Source organism: Acipenser ruthenus, chromosome 5, assembly GCF_902713425.1.
Source record: "Acipenser ruthenus chromosome 5, fAciRut3.2 maternal haplotype, whole genome shotgun sequence".
NCBI lineage: Eukaryota > Metazoa > Chordata > Actinopteri > Acipenseriformes > Acipenseridae > Acipenser > Acipenser ruthenus.
The window spans coordinates 44,377,130-44,399,602 of record NC_081193.1 but is presented as its reverse complement, the minus strand read 5'-3'; the positions used below and the strand labels follow the sequence as shown (position 1 = coordinate 44,399,602).

The window sequence follows — 22,473 nt, the reverse complement described above, 5'->3', positions numbered from 1 at the left end:
TCAGCTTTTTGGTAATTATGGCAGACCTTCTGAAACAAGTACGCAGGCCATTTGATGGTTTTATTATTATTATTTATTTCTTAGCAGGCACCCTTATCCAGGGTGACTTACAATTGTTATAAGATATCACATTATTTTTACATACAATTACATTATTTTTTTACACATTATTTTTATATACAATTACCCATTTATACAGTTGGGTTTTTACTGGAGCAATCTAGGTAAAGTACCTTGCTCAAGGGTACAGCAGCACATACTGTTTCTTGCAGTCAGGATGTTTGTACTGTATAACATAAATAACATTGATAGTTATACTGTAGGCTCTACTTGTTATAGTACTATTGAAAGTAACAGTTTCTTCAAGAGTATCACAGGTAGTGCATCTGTTTGAGGTACAGTAATATGATGGGTTGTTTTAATTAAGCTCTTATTAAATAAGACAAGAGCTTTGGGAATGGCTATCTGGAATTTTACTGAATTGCCCACTAATTGCACGTTTGTAATTTGGCGCTGTAGGGTAAATATCAACCACAAATGGAATTGATATTTTCTTTAATGACATTATTTTTCACCTTGTTGAGCAGAGATGCTCTTGATATTAACATTGTACAATTAATTTAGCAAGTTAATAACAAGGATGTGGTTTTCTAGTTTTCCCAGGAATAAGTTTGAATAGGATGGAATGTGGGTACCCATTGCTATCCATTATATCTGAAGGTTAGTGTTTCTCACAAAAAGTTAAATTGTTACAAGTGAGAAGTGAGAAGCTAGTATTGTAAGCATTTCTGTAGTTGGTTCCTTGATCACTCTTTTGTTAAGAGCTTCTTTTAGCGCAAGTAAGTCATCTTCATAAGGATGTTTGGATATAAGGAAGGGACATCAAAGGTAACAAGTAAAGTGTCTTCGTTAAATTGATGTTGCATGTTACTGTCTGTTTTACACTGGAAATCATTTGTTTCTTTGATATATGATGGTAGCTCCAGGACTGACTTTGAAGATGCAGAACTATATACAAAGCTGTTCTTTCAGTAACATTATTATTGCTATTCCCTTTTCTTTCCTCTTTATTTTTAACCTGTATTTGTAAACATATATCAAAGTTAAATAATTCTCTGAAGCCCACTTAATTGGTACTACTTTTGTTACATTACATTTGTTCCACAACAAATACTGAAAATATCACCCTGAACTAAACAGTTTGATAACAGGGACCAAAAGTGTGTATCAAAATGTGTTCTTTTTTTATAGACCTGTCTATGCAGTTAAATTTGGGAATGTATGAATACAATGGGAAGTGTGGATATCGACTGAAACCAGAGTTTATGAGACGCCCAGATAAGCACTTTGACCCCTTCACAGAGTCAACTGTGGATGGAATAGTAGCTAATACTCTTTCAGTTAAGGTAAGTACTCAAAACTCAGTTGTTCACATTTTCAGATTTGCTAAAGGCTATACAAAATGTACACTTGATTTACTAAATTACAATATAAGCCATTCTGGAAGAAGTGTTAGACCACCTCCAATATGTATCTGATTTGAAAAATACTGATGGTAGCAGGAATAAAAGGTCCATCCACAGCTGATACAGCCCAGTTTGATGGAATGTCATAAAGGAGATGTCTTTGAACGAGTTGGGAAAGTAAAGTGCGATATTAGTGGAACTGGGTTCACCAGTGAGCTAAGCAGACATCTTAAAACAACCTTGTGGTATCATAGTGGAGGGACAAGGGGAAAACCATATTGGAGGTGAGTACTGAACCAAATTGTTGAGCCACAAAGCACACTGTGAAAGATGGAGACAAATTCTCTTTAAGACATTTCACAAACTTGGAGAGGGACTATCCTAACTGCTTTTCAGTGTCATCCCTGATAAAAAAAAAAACAACTACACAAAATACTAAGTGCCTCATGCACTAAACGGTGATAAGTTACCTGAAATACTGCGTGGCAAGGGAAACCCATACTGCGCCCTATTCACTAATCTAAAAATATGCACTAATAAAGTGAGCTAAATTATTCATTTGCAAGCTGGCACTGCGGGGTGTATTCTGCATACAGAATTCTGCGAACAGTAGCGATTAAATCCATACTTTTAACATGAAGTAATACTTTCTTCTTGGTTATTTGCAAATCCAAATTGAATTTAAAACAACAGTATTATGACATGTATCCCTAAATTGTGTTTCAAAGTGTGAATTGTCTGCTTTTGTCAGGCAATATTTTTTAAAATTAACGTTACATGTAAAATAATTAATTAACACGTTAGGTTACTTTTCACTGCTTAAGGTGTAGGTAGGGTAGTGGTCTAATATATTTTTCCAGGATGCAGTATGTCCAGGAATTTCAGGTTTTTATGAAAATCAATATGTAAAATTCTGTTTTTTTCCTCACATATCGTATTGTAATACTGTCTAATTTTCTATATACAGATCATTTCTGGACAGTTTTTATCAGATAAAAAAGTTGGCACTTACGTTGAAATAGATATGTATGGGTTACCTGTCGATACCAGACGGAAAGCTTTTAAAACAAAGACTTCCCAAGGAAATGCAGTTAACCCAGTCTGGGAAGAAGAACCCATAGTTTTTAAGAAGGTAAGTGATGTTTGTATACGGTATTAAAAAAAGTGTATAAAAATGTATAAAAAAGTGTTTACTCTGCAACAAAATATGGTGAGAAATTACTGTACTAGTCATACAAACTATTGCTACTACACCTCTGCATGTGGGTTTGCTCCATTCCAAGGATGAATAGTTAATAAAGGGCTCCTAATGCCAAGTTAGGGAAAGCCCCTAACCAACACCTTTTCACATTCGGTAATGTTCATCTTACAGGTTTGTACTTCATGGTACTTTTATTATTATTTATTTCTTAACAGACGCCCTTATCCAGGGCGACTTACAATTGTTACAAGATATCACATTATTTTTTTTTTACATACAATTACCCATTTATACAGTTGGGTTTTTTACTGGAGCAATCTAGGTAAAGTACCTTGCTCAAGGGTACAGCAGCAGTGTCCTCCCATCGGGGATTGAACCCACGACCCTCCGGTCAAGAGTCCAGAGCCCTAACCACTACTCCACACTGCTGCCTGTACTGTAATCATATACTATCTTGAAGATTTATTGTGGGCTCAGCTAAAATGGTACTACTATTTACATGCATCAGCTCAGTATCACTGAATAGTGGGAACAAAGTCCAGTGTGAAAAGACTGGAAACCCAGAACGAACATAATACAATAAGTCCAATTTGAAATACTGCTTAAATCAATTGGCTAATAAAATGTGTAAGAAAACCAGGAAATAGTTTGTTTAAATTCAAATATATTTTGTCAGTGGCTTCATGCTGCACACTTGTTTTATAGCTTTAATCACACAGGGCCCTATCCTGGATTTGCACAGTTGACCTAGTTGCTATCCTCAGTGCAACACAATCCCTATTTTTTTTTTTTGGTTTAGTCATCAATCAAAACGCTTTCCTATAGCCATTTTGCATTAACGCTGTGCACTTGGGTGACGTTGCTGAAGAGCTTGATCATGGCAGATAAAGGGTTAGTGTGATGGGCGGATACATGACGCATCACTGTATTTACAATTTTCCAATGCAATTGCAATTGGCTACCACTAGGCTGCCAGCTATGGTAATTTCTAGGGTTGAGTTATATGAGAAGACCCAGCTGGCTATACCAATAATGGTATAACACATTAGTGGGAAAACACACACAAAAAAATGCAAAACCAAACAGAGTGGGAAAACAAAAATTAGCCACACAGGCAGCTGAATGCTACTCCCACTATAAGAGAGGGGTCCCGCACCAGGAACCAGTACTGTGCAAAAGTTTTAGGCAGGTGGAAAAATTGCTGTAAAGTAAGAATGCTTTCAAAAATAGACATGTTAATAGATTATATTTATCAATTAACTAAATGCAAAGTGAGTGAACAGAAGAAAAATCTAAATCAAATCCATATTTGGTGTGACCACCCTTTGCCTTCATAACAGCATCAATTCTTCTAGGTACACTTGCACAAAGTCAGGAATTTTGTAGGCATAAAGTCAGGTGTATGATTAAACAATTATACCAAACAGGTGCTAATGATCATCAGTTCAATATGTAGGTTGAAACACAATCATTAACTGAAACAGAAACAGCTGTGTAGGAGGAATAAAACTGGGTGAGGAACAGCCAAACTCAGCTAACAAGGTGAGGTTGCTGAAGACAGTTCACTGTCAAAAGTCATACACCATGGCAAGACTGAGCACAGCAACAAGACACAAGGTAGTTATACTGCATCAGCAAGGTCTCTCCCAGGCAGAAATTTCAAGGCAGACAGGGGTTTCCAGATGTGCTGTCCAAGCTCTTTTGAAGAAGCACAAAGAAACGGGCAACGTTGAGGACCGTAGACGTAGTGGTCGGCCAAGGAAACTTACTGCAGCAGATGAAAGACACATCATGCTTACTTCCCTTCGCAATCGGAAGATGTCCAGCAGTGCCATCAGCTCAGAATTGGCAGAAAACAGTGGGACCCTGGTACACCCATCTACTGTCCAGAGAAGTCTGGTCAGAAGTGGCCTTCATGGAAGACTTGCGGCCAAAAAGCCATACCTCTGACGTGGAAACAAGGCCAAGCGACTCAACTATGCACGAAAACACAGGAACTAGTGTGCAGAAAAATGGCAGCAGGTGCTCTGGACTGATGAGTCAAAATTTGAAATATTTGGCTGTAGCAGAAGGCAGTTTGTTCGCCAAAGGGCTGGACAGCGGTACACGAATGAGTGTCTGCAGGCAGCAGTGAAGCATGGTGGAGGTTCCTTGCAAGTTTGGGGCTGCATTTCTGCAAATGGAGTTGGGGATTTGGTCAGAATTAATGATCCCCTCAATGCTGAGAAGTACAGGCAGATACTTATCCATCATGCAATACCATCAGGGAGGCATCTGATTGGCCCCAAATTTATTCTGCAGCATGACAACGACCCCAAACATACAGCGAAAGTCATTAAGAACTATCTTCAGTGTAAAGAAGAACAAGGAGTCCTGGAAGTGATGGTATGGCCCCCACAGAGCCCTGATCTCAACATCATCGAGTCTGTCTGGGATTACATGAAGAGAGAGAAGCAACTGAGGCTGCCTAAATCCACAGAAGAACTGTGGTTAGTTCTCCAAGATGTTTGGGCCAACCTAATTGCAGAGTTCCTTCAAAAACTGTGTGCAAGTGTACCTAGAAGAATTGATGCTGTTTTGAAGGCAAAGGGTGGTCTCACCAAATATTGATTTGATGTAGATTTTTCTTCTGTTCACTCACTTTGCATTTTGTTAATTGATAAATGTAAACTATTAACATGTCTATTTTTGAAAGCAATCTTACTTTACAGCATTTTTTCACACCTGCCTAAAACTTTTGCACAGTACTGTAACTTGTTAAACAACAGAATTGATGGTAGGTATTAGAAAGAACCACTGATCACTGTCCATCTCAATTTTTAGCTTTCTGCATAAAAAATATAAAGCCATTTTCATGACCAAGTGTCCACTAGTAGGACACTGGCAACAGAATAATCCTACTTAAACTTTACACCCTGTATGTCAAATCCTTGATCTTTCAAACTGTAATATTTTCATCTAAATCTAACTATTTCTATATAACTAGGTTGTTTTGCCTTCCTTGGCATCCCTAAGGATAGCAGTGTTTGAAGAAGGTGGTAAATTTATAGGCCATCGGATAATACCAGTTTCAGCTATTCGACCAGGTAAGTAAAATACTGTCTACCTCTCAACAAAATACCTTTTTGTCTGTGTTACAAAAAAATCTCTAATACTAATGCCTTCTTTTTTAGGTTACCACTACATCAGCCTTAGAAATGAAAAGAATCAGCCTCTGGTGCTGCCAACTGTTTTTGTGTATATACAAGTTAAAGATTATGTTCCAGACACCTTTGCAGGTAATAGTCCATTATTCAGTCTATTGAAAGCATGTCATATATGTGTTAATCTTTAGCTAGCCTTTCAGGCTTAAATAAAGTACCTCTGAATATAGAGCGAGGGAACTGACATCTGGTTTACTTAACAAAGTCTTTAAGTTACCACCCTTGGTCTTGGTCTCAAGATGAACATAACAAAAACATATTTAAATCTTCTATATCCACTTACTACGAAGTGTAGTTCAATAATATGGCTTATTAAGGAAGTATCCCACAGCCTATCCAGTCTCCAGAATGAGCATTATCATTATTTTAAAAATTACTGTGCAGTGTATATGTAAATAGCCAAGGCTCTAGTAAAATGTATCATAGATATAATACTACATTTGGCCATAAGATGTATTTGCCCATTCCTATTGATTGTTACAGTTCATTGTTACTGTTGTGTGCACTTGCTGGATGTAATGGAAAAAACAAAAATCTAGTTTGCAACTAAATTGTTTCTTCTTGCATAATACATGCTGAATCCACTTTAACTAGTTTAATTTGTAAATAATTTGCTATAATTTCAGGGGGCAGGTTTTTTAAGTGTATACCTAGAATAATTTAGCCCTATAATATGTGGTCCTTTATAAACAGGTATTCATTGTTGATGTTCTTTACTTTAAAAGGTTTCAGTGCACAGCATCAAATACTTACACGATATCAAGATCACAGCGGTTGTGCACAAGCTACTAATGTTACCATTATGTATCCTTTCAGCAGCATGTGAGGAAAAATGGTACAAAGCTTTTAAAAAAAGTATAGAATATATTAGACAGAGTGCAGTGTTTTAATACAGTGGCTAACTTTTTGGACTGTGCGTCATCTAGAAACACTGACATCCCAGGAGAGGTGTCAGCAGTAAGATCTGCTTTAAGTCAATATACAGGATCGTCGTTGTGTTGGAACGTCCAGTTGCGCTTTAAATCAAGTTTTGTAAAGGAGGGTTTCAGATGATTGACCAATATCTTTTGTTATGCTATGGAATCATGTGGGATAATTAACAATAAAATAATAATAATCAAGTAAACAAAATGTGCACATGCAGGGATAAATTTAATCCTCTCCCTGCTCACTATATATATATATATATATATATATATAGAGAGAGAGAGAGAGAGAGAGAGAGAGAGAGAGAGAGAGAGAGAGAGAGAGAGAGAGAGAGAGAGAGAGAGAGAGAGAGAGAGAGAGAGAGAGAGAGAGAGAGAGAGAGAATATGTCATGTTTTTTAGACTTCAGTAGACAAAAAAATACTGTTAAGTATATAGAGAAAAACAAACAATGCGTTGCATATTAAATGTAAATTAGTGTACATGATACTGCTATAGCTGTTTGTCCTCACTGGAGTTGCATTGCAGAGGCAATTCAATTAGTGCTGCAATTTGCAGGTACAGTGCTGTTAAACTGCAATCATACTACATACAGTTGTTTGTAAACAAATTCAATTTAAAATTGGTTGTGTTTTCTATTTCTAGATGTGATTGAGGCGTTGTCTAACCCCATAAGATATGTAAATCTAATGGAACAAAGAGCCAGACAGCTGGCTGCATTGACACTGGAGGATGAAGAAGAAGTAAAGAAAGAGGTCAGTTGTTGTGGAAGGACTGAGGCCCTGAGCATGTAACAGTGAATATATTGTGTGTTTTTGTGTGCTTTTGTGTAAATGAAGTTTGCTAAGATTTAAATTAAAACTTGGCAGGGATGGGGTGGCCATTCCCAAATTGGTTAATTGATTGCCAATTTGGCGATGGCCACCTGCATATAACAGGAGCCATTTTATTTCTTTGTTTAATACAGGTGTGTGAAAAGCACTTAAACTGCAATCTCTTTCTCTTGTCCCTGCTGTTAGCCAGCTTTGACCATCCAGCTACCCCACCACCGATGTTCTTAATGGTACATTTTAAACAACCAGTAATTGATCAGAAGTTGGTCTTTCTGCTAGGGTGTTTACCTGTATAATGATATAGTGCCTGAGTTATAATCTCAGTAAGTGCTTTTGTAATATCTGTGAGGCAGCTGCTGTAGTTACCTATTGAGTGAGATGGTAGTGGGCACAGATTACTGATTTTTTCAGCAGGATTTTTCAATTGAAAATGGGACTTCCTAGCAGAGGCAATAGCATTATATTGTTTCTCTCAAATGAATGACAAATGTAAGGGAACTAATTATTGCATTAAAAAAAGTTTCATTTTCAGTTATATACCGTATTCCTTCGAATTTAAGATGCACTTTTTTAAACAGTTGTTTTGCTTCCCACAAATAGCCTGCGTCTTAAATTCGACTACAGTATAGTGATGTGGCCAATTAAAATCGCCAACAAAAGACGTGATTATACAAATACACAAACAGCAACGTGACTGGCTGCTGTGAAAAGATGAACAGAGACGTCACTGTCCGAATACACAAGCAGCAACATGACTTACTGTCGAAAAAAGATAAACCAGAACGTTACTCGAATCATCCATAACATTCAGGCAGCCATTTTCAAAGAAGTGTCATTAGCTTCCTGAGGAATTCATAGAGAAGCATTTACAATTTCAGAATTAATAACAAACAGTACCAGCTTGGACAGATCGGAAATCCTGATCAGACCCCCATATTTTTCAACATGCCAAGCAATAGCACAGATCACAAAACTGGGAGAAAAACAGGTGTGAGTAATCACAAATGGAAATGAGAAGAAGCACATAACTGTGATGCAGTGTGACAGCAGACAGCTGCAAACTGTCTCCATGTGCTTAAGGTTTTATCTTTGTAAATGCATATTTATTGTATGTTTTTTTTTTTTTTTTTCTCAAATTTAGGGTTTGAAATTTGGGATGCATCTTAAAATCGAGGGTGCTTAAATTCAGAGGAATACATTGAAATTCTCCTCCATACATTTACAATTCAAATTATATCTACAGCACACATATGAATCCATTTTGTCCTGCTCCAAATTTAAAATGTGTTTAATCCACAATCAATTGTATAGGCTGCACAACACCACCTGCCACCATGGAGTCACTTAAAATGTGAGAAATAAACATAATGCAGGACATTATTATGTAGACAGCTGAAGGGTTTGAACCTTTCCCCTTCAGAAATCCAAATCATTTTCAAGTTTGGGCATCGGATTAAAAGTACTATCCTGTCCTAGATTTCTTTTTTTCCTCAGCAGATATCAATTTACTTTTACTTTAATTCATTGTGCCCAAATTGTCATTTTCAGCCTTTACATTTCCATTGAAACACTGCAATACTAAAGAGGCTGTGCAATCAGGAAAACTTGCCTCTTTAGGGGAAAGGCATGTGTCTTTTTAATGTGATTCTTTGGGTTTTATTCTGCCTACTTCAAGTTTTAAGGTCATGTGTTATGCATAGTGGATTTGGACAAACATGTTTATAAAGCAGATACTGCAGAGGTTATAATGGATGACAAAGGGGTGTATTCATTTGAATTAAATTGTATTACTTCTGGCAAGATCATTTCTTATACCGGAACTGCATATAATTGTAAGAAAGAAAAAAAGAAAATGTCATAAAGGACTCAGTTTCAGCTATTTTTAATCACTCTGCTGTCAAATTCTTTTATCTGCCCTCAAGTATCATGCAAAATTAAACTATTCAGTTTTTTTTTTCTAGCTTGATTAGTTGTGGAACTCATAACTGCACATTGAACTAGATGTAGAATGATTAGAACTGTATTAAATTAAAAATTATTGCATTGTTATAAAACTCATAATGCATTGCATATTTATCAGACTGTTTGCCCTTTGATTATGACTTTGCATAGTTACAGTTTTGTTATTAGCAGCAATTTTTATTTGCTGAAATGCCTACACAGATTTCTAATAATGTATTATGGATAGACTATAAAGAACTATTTGTAAATTATGTTCCTACCTGTACTATAATACGTCCGGTGTTTCAGATTTGTTTGACAAGGTATTCTCCATTTTTTTTCAGCGTTTGTATTCAGTCCACAGAATTATGCACATCTTTTTAACAGACTTGTCATTTTTTAGCCTTTAAATTTGTACTGCAGTGCTGATTAAATTTTGCTTATAGTTTCCAATACTAAAGAGGCTGAAAGGCATGTGTAATATGAACAGGCTACAAGATGCGAACTATCCTGGCATTTGTCTGCCTATCTGTAGTTTGAAGGTTATACATGTATATTAGATTTGGACAAATATTTGTTGACATGTGTGACGGGGAGCCCCTCCCCTATGTATATATTGTGCGCTATGTTTATGATTTGTTGTATTATTTGCGTATTGTATAGAATGGTGAAAAGCCAACATTATTTTGATTTTATTGTGTGTGGCAGGACAAGCAAGATGCCGTCCGCTATGTTTTGTATTGTTTTGGTTTTAGAATTACATTGTGGGAATGCGTTACTGATCAGCTACTGAGTATTTATGATGTCAACATTTTTTTTGCAGTTAAATGCAAATAAAACTGAATTTCTTTTAATTGGCTCTAAAACAGCATTAAAGAAAATCCCACAACCAGTGACCTTTGACAGCCCCCCAATTAGCTCTTCGCAAGCTGTGAAAAGTCTTGGAGTCTTATTTGATTCTACTCTTAGTTTTCAGCATCACATTCCAACTATAGTGAAGTCTGGTATTATCATTTGCAGAATATATCTCAAGTCCGTTTGTATCTTGCAGAATCTGACATAGAAATTTGAATTCATGTGTTTGTTTCATCTCGTCTGGATTACTGTAATGCCCTATTGGCTGGTCTACCTTGTAAACTTATCAATCGCTTAAAGCAGGTTCAGAATACAGCTGCACGAATTCTGACAGGTACAAAAAGATTTGAACATATTACACCTGTTCTTGCCCGCTTGCATTGGCTTCCGGTGAAGTACAGAGTTATTTTTAAAATGTTATTAATGACATTTAAGGCTGTCTCTGGAAATGGCCCTGCTTACATTAATGATATGCTTTTACCTTATGTCCCTGGATGCCAGTTGAGATCTGCTGATGCTGGGCTTCTGGTGACTACAATGATAAAACGTAGCTCTTGTGGTGGAAGAGCCTTTAGTCATTATGCACCTGTATTATGGAACAATCTTCCAATTGAAATCCATAAAGCTGACTCAATAAATGCATTTAAATCAAAGCTTAAAACACATCTTTATGCAGAGGCCTCTTTGTAGATTGGGATGGCCTATTTTAGAATTTTGTTAATATGTATTTTATTTATTTATTTATTTATTAAATTTTTTCCCCATTTGTTTTTGGATGTTTTTTGATATTTTATTGTATATTATATTATTGTATAGTATATTTATTTGTCATGTGAAGCGCTTTGGGATGATTAGCTGACAGTCACGTATCCTTATTTAACCCATGCAAAATGTGACCGAGGGATAATAAGATAATTGTTAGCCAGTTAGTCCCTCGGTCACCACTATAAAGATCTGAAGCTTTGGATGCACGTTGAGAGAGTGTTCGTAAGTGTAGAACTGGAGTGGAGACAGGAGGTAAAAGATCATTTAAAAAGGTAACAATTGCTACGTATGCTTGTTTTGCAACCATCATACTACTTGTTACTCTTTGATGTTTGTTTGTTTGTTTGGCCAACGTGCCTTTTTTGTTTGAAAGTGTCTTTTGTTTTGTAAACCTGTTTATTTTCTATTATTTAATAAAACACTGAGCTCCATAGTGTCTCCGTTTCGCCCCGCCATTACCTGTTTTGGTTTCATTTCCCTGGTCTGATGTCACCCCTGCAGCCATCCAGATCACACATGGCAAAGGAACAATTATGTTTGTAAGGTCTGTAGTGTGTGTCTTTTATTACCGTAGTAAATGCTAGTCACATCACTGCATCAGCTAGTCACATCACTGCAATTTTATCAAGCATCAGTTTTAAACAATAAATACGATCATTGGTGATTTCGGCATAACATTAGCCTGTGTATTGATTAAAAGCAATGAGCAGTAAAATCAATACAGTGTCAGACTTTTACAGATTTATCACAATTCTAAATTAATTATAAACTTGAATAACACGCCCTGTACAAAATGTGTGCAGAAAAATACATGTATTTAGAGGATTTGTTTTTTGTTTTTTTTTTAACCGGTAAACGTGGGTTTGGCAACATAGTTTAAATAATGTCATCAATTTTGTGCACTACATAATATGCATAAGTTGCGTCAATGTGTAATTTGCTTAGCAACGGGCTTAACGACCACAAGCCCACCCAAACAAACCAGCAACATGGCGTTGCCAGTTAGTTTTTTGGTGTTACCATCTGTGGCAGAGTTGAAGCCCTGCCAGCTTAATGTGTGGGTGTGTGTGGGGAATATTGGGTTGGCAGGGAGGGGGTTAAATTCCTCCCTGCCTGAACTTGTGGGAATGTGGCTGGGGCTATAATGGAATAATTGATTGATGCTCCAGCCACAGGTGTATAAAAAGGTAACATCAGTGGTGTTAAGGTTGGTGAAGGTTAATGTTGGTGAAGTCTGGTGTGTAGGTGAGTGGAACCATTGGAGATATACAGTGTTGGAGATGTGTGCTGTGTTGTATTGTATTGTATTGTATTGTAGGGCGTATGTACAGTAGTATTTTGTTTCAACCATTTATTTTGGCCACTGTGCCTATTTGTTTGTTTGTTAATGTGTTTTTGCTTATTCTCATGTTAGTAAAAGTGCGCAATAGTGCTTAAACTGCAGCTTCTCGTTTCTAAGTCTCTCTCCCTGACGATAACAGCCTTGCCAGTGATGCTACCCTGTCACACTATCAAAAAGTGAAGTGGAGAAGCAGCCAGAAGAACAAATCAATGACCACTCAAACAGGTGCCATGGCAACTGGCCTTTGTGCATTTAGGCCTACTCAGGCTTTGAGTTTTCTGCAGAAAACAGTGCTGCTGCTGCTGCTGCCTTGGCAGAGCTGGTGTTAGCGATACTTTAATTTACAGGATGATCAGAAGCAGCATGTACAGCAAAGGCTGCAAACACGAGTAATAGAGAAGGCAGCAGCCGGGAGAGCATTCTGAAAAATGCTTAGAAGAGTTGGATACCACAGATATATTTATACTATATGCAGTAGCAATGAGGTACAATGTAATGCTTATTCTTGTAAAGCTATAATAGTAACAGCAAATGCCTGAGCAAGCAAAACCTATAGTGTCAGAGAGGCTTGTTTAAAGGTTGTTGCATATATCTTTCTTGTGGAGTGTTTTGAGGACCTGTGTGGTCGAGGAAAGTATTAAACAGAGGTATCTTGTGAAAACAGTTATTAAGTTGAAAGTCTCCCAGTATCTTTACTTATGTTATCATTTTCTCTTTTATTTTTGTAATGTCCAGTTTCAATTGTATTAAACAATAGATATAGGTCTTGTATTAAATCTCAAATATGAATAAACATACTTCCTGTTTATTAAGGAGTATATATGATGTTACTTTAGCAACCACCTGTTGGGGATTTCTTTTTACTTGAATACTATTTTAAATCTACAGGAGCAACTGTATTTGCCTATTTATTTCCCAAAAAATTACTGTTATTTTCCAAACAATGTGGGTTTATCAAGGATGTTTAAATTAATTTGCTGCTTCTTTTGTTTATTATTATTATTATTATTATTATTTTAGATCGAACCTGGAGATATGCCTTCGGAGTCCAATAGTGATCCCAAGCCAGCACCAGCAGAAAATGGTGTACATCACGCACCCTGTATAGCACCTAACCCTCCCTCTCAGATCGTCCACCCCCCGCCACCCACCGGTATGAATTTAACTAGTGCAAACACTATTGCCAACATTGCATTCTATTCAAAACTGTCAAGAGGTCATGACAAGAATGAAAGATAATTGGCATACATGTATCTAAAAGGACTCAACAATTGGTGGACAGACACAACAAGAACAGTGGATTGTTATCTGTGTGTGGTGGAAGTTACAATATTTTAGTATTTACAGATATAGAGATCAGGTACTGTACATCTGATGAGTTGAACACACACGCACAGAAAAAAACAACAAAAGCAATAAGAAAGTGTCCATTTACTTAAAATGTACAATAACAAGGATGTCCTCTTATGACTTAATGGATATTTTTGTATTTTATTCAGAAAGGAAAAAAAATGAAAATGTTTACCATGATGGTTTCCAATAAATATATTGTTTAAATGTTTTTGTAGGCTCAGTAAAATCTGCAGTTAAAACAGAAGATGTCATACAGAGTGTCTTATCTGGTAAGTACATTGCTTGTTGATCTATGATATACTTCCTTTAAAGCCCAGTGTTCAGAATATGATTTGGTGCCAGATCACCAGTCAAATTTTTACATTTCCGTGAGTCACATTATATTTTATAGACAATGTGCTGAGTGGAAGCAGTTCTTTGAGGAGAATGGACATAAAAAATATTTTAAATTAAATTACGATTTTTCTGAAGCCATGGAAAGTTAAATGTTAAGCCATTATTGACATGAATAGAAACAGCTGCATTAATCTAAAGCAAACTCCATTGCACATTGACATGATATTTTCAAACTTTATTCAGCAAACTTTATTCTACTGTAGGTGTAGAAATTACAGAAGATGAGGACTCTACCATGAGTATTGTTCACATTACTCAACAAATTTGAGCAGTGTGGAGTAGTGGTTAGGGCTCTGGACTCTTGACCGGAGGGTTGTGGGTTCAATCCCCAGTGGGGGACACTGCTGTTGTACCCTTGAGCAAGGTACTTTACCTAGATTGCTCCAGTAAAAACCCAACTGTATAAATGGGGAATTGTATGTAAAAATAATGTGATATCTGTATAATGTGAAATAATGTATAATGTGATATCTTGTAACAATTGTAAGTCGCCCTGGATAAGGGCGTCTGCTAAGAAATAAATAATAATAATAATAATAATAATAATAATAAAAAATTAAAAGATATGTACATTTTATCTGAAAGCAGCTGTGGGAAAATGGACTTTGGGACTTAATATGACATTATCCCACCATGCACTGTATTTTATGTTTACAACCCGGCAAATATGGAGCAGTGGGTCCAGAAGTGCAGATTGGCCACAGGAGGACATACTGTCCATTGCCGTCTCTGAGAGGTGGGTGAACAGGAGCGGGCGTTCTCGTCCTGAGTGCCTTGGAGTCCAACAGCAATGTCTGACAACGCACCGCTGTTGGATGCCCCGATCACTCCAGGACATAAGTTTGGTCCCACAGTGGACGATTTGCTCCAGCACGGGAATCAACTAGAGCTGGTTCGGCTGCTTCCCAAGCAACCACCTCCAGTACATAAACCAGCAGACGCCTGGGTGCTTACCACCATTCAAACCCGCTATTCTCTGCAGTTCAAGCACGGTCCCCCTCCCTTTCGGGGCGTGACTACATCATCAATCACGTACCCACAGGAAGCCGATAAGCCGATGTGGTGTCTCAGGAGGTGGCAGCTCTGCTGCAAAAACGGGCTACTCGCATGATAGAACCCCTCCAGTTGGAGGAAAGGCTCTAATCCCAGTACTTCCTATTGCCCAAGCGGGATGGTGGTCTTAGACCGGTCCTCAACCTCAGACAAGTCAACCTGTATCTGAGACGAAGGAGGTTCAAAATGTTGACGATGCAACAGCTGTTGCAGTCAATTAGGCCAGGCCAATGGTTAACCACGGTGGACCTCAAAGACGCTTATTCCACATCCCCATAAAACCAGCGCACAGGAAGTACATGCTGTTCACCTTTCAGGAAAAAGCATACAAGTTCCGTGTCTTACAATTTGGCCTGTCCCTAGCTCCCCGTGCCTTCTCCAAGTGCATGGAAGCTTTGGCCCCATTGAGACTCAAAGGCATTGGAGTACTCAATTACCTGGACGACTGGCTCATTTGTGCCCAGTCTCCAGCACGGACAGAGGCCCACACGGAACTGGTCACCAGCCGCCTTCAACGGTTGAGCCTTACGGTGAATCATGCGAAGAGCCAGCTCACACCTTCCCAGACAACCTCCTATCTAGTAGTGTGCTTGGACTCTGGATCCATGCTGGCTACTCTGTCGGACGGCAGAGTGCACAGAATAGCCGCCTGTTTGGAGCTCTTTCAGTTCAACAGAGCGCTCACGGTAGTGACATTCCAGAACTTCTGGGCTTGATGACAGCAGCTTCTCAGACTCTTCCATTGGGTCTCCTGTGCATGCACCCTCTAAAGGCCTGGTTCAACAGCAGGGTTTTTCAGCCCACGTTGAACAGCGACCGCCTATTGACAATGTTCCACCACTGTCTAGAGGCACTCACTTGGTAGAAACAGCCAGCCCATCTATGCTCAGTCAGGCACGTGGGACCTTATGGCATCCCTACCCATCAAGCCTTCAGCTCTGGGTCTGGCCCCTGAATGGCTGCATTTTTGCTGTCTGGGACTTTCCAGAAGGGTTATTGACACCCTGCAGAATTCCAGAGCACCATCCACACATTCCCAGTATGGGTACAAGTGGGGTGTTTTCCAGAAGTGGTGTCTGCCTTATGGGTTTGACCCCCCTCCAAGTTCAAGGTTTATCTGGCAGCTATTTCAACTTGCCATGTCAAAATTGACTCAAGTCTCCCCAGGAGCTCACTTCCTGAAAATGTTTGCAATGGACTTGGATACTTCGGCCACTTTGTTCCTCTCTGGAAACTAAATGTGGTGCTTAACGCACTCATAAAGCCTCGATTTGAGCCCCTGCATTCAGCTGAGCTGAAAATTTTATCATTCAAAGTGATTTTCTTGCTCGCAAACATCTCTGCAAAGCAGGTGAGTGAGATGCAGGCATTCTCAATAGCGAAAGCCTGCTTAATTTTTACAGAGGCCAGCACAAAGGTCACGCTCCATAGCAATCCTGTCTTTTTGCTGAAGACTATCTCTGCATTTCATATCAACCAGTAAGGTGGAATTGGAGGCTTTCCATCTTCCTCCTTTCCAGTCTGACAGAGAGCGACAGCTCCATACGCTCTGCACAATTCGGGCCCTAGCATACTACATTGACAGTCTGAACAATTTTTTGTCTGCTATGGGGCGAAGTCCCATGGTCCAGCCCTGTCTAAGCAGTGGCTGTCCAAGTGGATAGCAGACACAGTCAGGACTGCTTATGAGCTGGCAAACTTGCCCCCTCCAGAAAAGCTCACTGGCTATTCCACCAGGGGCATGGCAACTTCGTGTGATTTATTCCAGGATGCCTCTCTCAAGGACTGATGCAATGCAGCGGTGTGGGCTACTCCCCATACCTTCACTAGGTTCTACAGACTGAATGTCGTGGATCCTCAAAACCCTGGTTTTGGAACTAGAGTGTTAAGGACAGCTTCCCAGTCCATCCTTACAACACAGGCATAGAAGTGAGTTTCTCTCTCAATTTTTTCACCCTAGCTACATGTACTGGGGTTCTGAATGGTTACGCACAAGGCAGGCTTCGGCTTAGCCTTGTAGCATTCCAGTCATCTGCAATCTTGCCCTTGTGATGGCTTTGGTACACGTACCCATTCAGTAATGGTTGCATTTTGTACTTGAAAGGGAAAATTAGGTTATTATCATAACCCTGATTCCCTGAAATAGAAATGTAACCATTAACCTTCAAGGTCGCTGCATCCATGATTGCAGCAGGCTTGAAGGAAAAATCATGCTGTGAGTGCCGTCCTTTTGTGCCCTCGGGGGCAGGGCCACGACTGCATCACAGGGCCTTTAGGAGGTAAATACTCTTTCGGTAATGGTTACATTTCAATTTCAGGGAACCAGGGTTATGATAATAACAAATAAGGCAGCTAATAATTCTTATTCATTAACATGTATCTTATGTTCGTCCACAAGTCCATCTGCCCCCTGTTATTTTTCCAGTAAGCTCTGTTCCCCAGCCTGCATTGGAAGCATCTGATCTACAACATACACTGGATTAGTATGATAAATACATTTTTATGCTATAAGAATATTGACAATCGACCAACTTAGGTCAAGTTTCATCAATCTGTAATACACATGTAAGCATCAAAATTCGTTTTTACTTTCTCTCAGTATCAGTCTCGTTTTCCACAATACAAGCACAGTGTCTTGTGTTTTTTTTGCTTTTTTTCATGCATAGTTTTTGTTACTTGTGCACTTCCCAATATACTCATTAGGTCAACTGACTTTTCTGCCGTTTCTGAATGTCTTTTGAGAGACTGCGTCCTCCTGTCAGTTGCCTCAATATATTATATTAAGTTTTCCTGACTTTAGCCAATTTTTTTTCGACTGAGCCACTCACATACTCTCAAAGCACTGAAGCTGCGCATGCTTATTAGGATGAGCTTAGTTGGCAGGTGTTTCCGTTATAGTTCGGGGCACTCTACCAACAATGGTATTGTGCCCCGTCTTCATACAACACACACAGGTGTGTAATCCAAAGCAAAAATAAGTGAAAAGGCGAAAGGAAAAAGGAAAACAAAATACTTTAAGGAAAAACTACAAAATAAAGTGTGCAGGTTTTTACCGCGGCTCGTTTCTCCCTTTAGTGGTGGGAGCCCCGAGGAACAGGCACTGTTCTCTACCCTCTCATACACTGTGGGACGGCTCAGTTCCGCTAAACTCGCCAACTAAAAATAGTAGCACAGTAAATAACCCGTGTGGCTTGCTTGCACCCCGGGTCTGTAAGCCTTGCGCTGAATTGCCACTCCGTCTCTCCGAGTCACTGCTCCAGAGCCTCTGATTTTCAGGATTCTGCTGTGAAGTCACGCTCCACTATGTTTCCTGTATAAGCCAGAGAGGATACAAAACAGCGCCTTTTTATTAATTCATTCACCCCGTGTAGTCCTACCCCCCAGCCAATGACAGAACGTCAGCCGATTTCCTCACAGCTGAGTCCCGTCAACAAAACATTGCCTGACAGCGTGGGAATACACGGAGAATACGAACCCCCTACAGGCTCCCGCATGCACCTGACGGTCAGTCCAAATCCCTCCACTCTCACAGGCTCCCTCAGTGAGATGATGATGCAAAACTCAATTTAATGCTATGACCTCAGCTGTAAGGACTCTCAGCTCCTCCTCAGAAAACGTTTCTTTTCTTTTCCGTGCACCAAGAGGACTTTGCTGCCCTTCCTGTGACGTATTTTTCTGTTTGGTTTGATTTTCTTGCTCCACAAATCTCATACAGCACCTACTGTTCTCTGTACTCCTAACTCACCTCACCTCTGGGCTGTAAGTGCAGCCGCTAAATACTCCGATGCACAGGCGGCGCTCATTGCGACCCTCATTATCATGATTGCAGCTCATTATTTGTGCTGTTACATAGGCCGCAGCTATTTGTGTGTTACATAGGCCGCAGTGCAAAATAATTGCCTGGCCGCTAGGCAATTTGGGTTTTGCAGTCGCAATTGTTTGCACTGCGCCTATCCTTACATCAGTCCCCTACATGGGATAATAAAGAGATAAATAAACTGTTATGCAAACTGAGAGGGTGTAAAGCATTTCTTTGAGATGTTTGTACACTTTCTTTTTTACTAATGTTTGTTTGGTGATCTCATCACATGTCATAGCAGTAACAGACTTCAGAGCAAATACTCCAAAGTTTAATAGCAAAGAGAGTTGTATCTAAGTAAAAACAGTAGGATACTTCAGAAATCACCAAAACCATAATTAAAAATCCCTTACAGTGATTTTTGTATGGAGATTTTCCATTTATTAATCTAGAATTGCAACAGTTTCAGAGGGGGCAGACAATACAGTTTCTTGCCCCTAGTAGTCATTTCATAAGCAGCTTCCAATGGTTGAAAAGCAGCAATACTTTTTTGTAAATAACGAGTTAAGCAGAAACGGCAACAGAGAAAAAACACACAATTTAAGTAGTAATATATATTCCGAAAAATGCATTTAATAAAGTTGTAGCAAACAAAATAATCCATACATCTTACCTTGTTGTGCACTTCCATTCATATATAGGTCTCACATAAGTTATCTGTTACAGCACTCGGTTAAAGAAGTCTTGCTTTCAGATATTGTTGCACTTGTTTAGTCATTTCATCCGGAGGGTTAGTATGTACCCACCCCTTTAACAACTTATGTTCAGTCATTAACCAACCGGCTACTTCCCCTATTGACTGACATGTTAGGAAGTGCAAGAGTATTTACTGAGTGAGAGCAAGGCTTGGGAACTGAGAACATACTTGAACCTAATGTATATAGTATCTGAGGTCATATTTTAAAATGAAAACCAATATTTGATAGAACACATGTTTCTTTCAAAACATCTGTGTAGCTAATGGACATAAAAAACACCTAAAGTGCCTCCCTGTGAGTGTGTGTGTTAGTAAGAAGGAAATTATTGTGTGTGTGTATACACACACACACACACACACACACACACACACACACACACACACACACACACACACACACACAATAATTTCCTTCTTACTAACAGAGTGGCTATGTAGTGCTTATTTTTGAAGAAATAATTAAAGGTTCTACTGCATATGTATTTACAGAGGCAGAAGCACAGACTATTGAAGAGTTGAAGCAACAAAAGGCATTTGTAAGAGAGCAGAGAAAACACTACAAAGAAATGAAGGAGTTGGTAAAGAAACACCACAAGAAAACAACAGATTTGATTAAGGAGCACACTGCCAAATACAATGAGTATCAGAGCGAGTATTTACGGAGAAGGGCTCTGCTGCAAAAATCTGCAAAAAGAGATGGTAAGAAAAGGTAGGTTGAGTAGCTGTGAATCACTTTCTTTCAAGTGTTTTCTCTAACAATTCAGTTGCCCTTTTTTTCTTTCCATTTGATCTATGTCTGCAAGATTACTTTTGATTGCTTTATTTATAACTTGTATTGCTTTTTTCCACAGGCATGTGCCATTTCACCAAGAGACAGTTATACCTGAATGATTTGCCTGATAGCAAAGACCAAATAAAAACATAAGTGAATTGTGAATTGATTTTTAATGCAAACAGTGTATTACAAATATGGTCAAGCCTTTTATAACGGCCATGCAAGGCTCAATCAAAATGCTTTATTTTGTAGTCAAGAAACTAGTAATTACCGGTATACATGGGATACAGACACTGTGCTCAAAAACATATTGGGAGAGTAACTAGAGGAGCTAATAATATAGGAGGTATTATTTAGTTTTTGACATATTAGGCTGACTTGGTTTCACATCTAAAAACTGTGCTGTGTGTTATTTTCAGGGAGTCGAACCAGATTTTTTTTCTGTTGTGGTTCGGCATGAAATACAGTAAACTCCAGAAAACTCAGCACTCAAAGGGAAAATGATGTGACAAGTTATCTGTCTGTATCAATAACTGCATTTACTTCCTGTCTATATAAACAACAATGCCTATGTTGCAACCTCAAAAGAAAATGACAGCAGTCCGTTTTCTTTTATATATTATTTAAATATATATTATTTTAAACACTTGAAAATAGCGACATTTCCCAACAATCTTGGTGGGTTAACGTCCTTACAGTCAACGTAATAACTGCAGCTAATCGAGATCACGGCTCCATCAAATATACCACTTGCTTTTTTCTCCGTTCTGTTCCTCCTTTCACCTTGTGGTGTTTTATTCAAGGGTGTGGCAAAGTGCCCCGTCCCTGTGTGCATTTGTATGTTGCGTGCGTGTGTTAATGTTGGTGTATAGTCATTGGTACACGGGATATAAACGGGTCTGTGTTTCACGTATATTTAAATTGTATATTTGTATTTAGGCACGGGATTGCACATCACGCACGTGCATTTAAAATATAATATGCGAGCACGGGGTTGCACAGAATTAATTCACGTGCTGGGATTCAAGTGAATAATTAATTAGTAATTGAATCCCAGCACAACAGTATATATAGATGCACGTTTAGTCACTCGGGAGTTAGGTGTTCGGTGAGTGGAGAACGGGATTGGAGACGGAGGTAACTGTGTATCGTAAAAGTGAATAGTAGTGAAATCTGCTCACCGTGTTTGTTTGTCTGTGTAGTCCGTTTCGTTTGTCTTTTTATTTTGGCGTGTAGTGCCGTGTCCTGTGTTTTTGTTGTCTGTTCCAACCTTTTATTTTCTGTTCTGTTTATTAAATGCTGAACGCGATCACGCGTTCAGCCTCACCAAAACCCCATCTCTCTGTCGTTTGTGTTCCTGTTTCTGGTCTGACGCCACCCACTCCGGCCGTCTTTGTGACAAAGGGTTATACACATCTGCCATATATTTGAAAGGTAATACCAAAAAAAAAACATTTTTGTGACAGATTTCTTCAAAGCATTATATATTTACCATAACCTACATATTTCTTATTGCATCGCTACTCTGTTTTAAGCAGAAGATATGCAGAAAAAAATCCTCTCCAAATAATCAAGTAAGTATGAACACTCTTTATTATTAAGCACTAAGGGGTACATTTATATCATCGGTATGCACATTTCACAGTAAGACATACAACACATGTAACATGTACACACATGCAACTTTTCTACATACTACTTTTGGATATAACAATGTAAATGAAACACTGAACAGTTCAATCATGAATTGTTAAATGATTGAAAATACAACTAAATAAATTTGTTATACAATAAACATTGCTGTTTTC

General features: G+C 38.6%; 1 protein-coding gene across 3 annotated transcripts in view; it reads left to right on the top strand.

Moving 5' to 3' along the window:
• Positions 1–22,473, top strand: part of LOC117402733 (1-phosphatidylinositol 4,5-bisphosphate phosphodiesterase beta-1-like) — a 310,538-nt gene that overhangs the window by 226,640 nt on the left and 61,425 nt on the right. For 2 of the 3 annotated variants that reach the window (XM_059024263.1, XM_059024264.1), the window contains exons 20-27: positions 1,252–1,406; positions 2,434–2,598; positions 5,654–5,753; positions 5,841–5,945; positions 7,442–7,551; positions 13,553–13,685; positions 14,101–14,154; positions 20,380–20,599. In XM_059024263.1, the coding sequence (XP_058880246.1) occupies positions 1,252–1,406; positions 2,434–2,598; positions 5,654–5,753; positions 5,841–5,945; positions 7,442–7,551; positions 13,553–13,685; positions 14,101–14,154; positions 20,380–20,599 (1,042 nt within the window). The remainder of the gene's footprint in view (positions 1–1,251; positions 1,407–2,433; positions 2,599–5,653; positions 5,754–5,840; positions 5,946–7,441; positions 7,552–13,552; positions 13,686–14,100; positions 14,155–20,379; positions 20,600–22,473) is intronic. The other variant, XM_059024265.1, reaches the window with a different exon arrangement.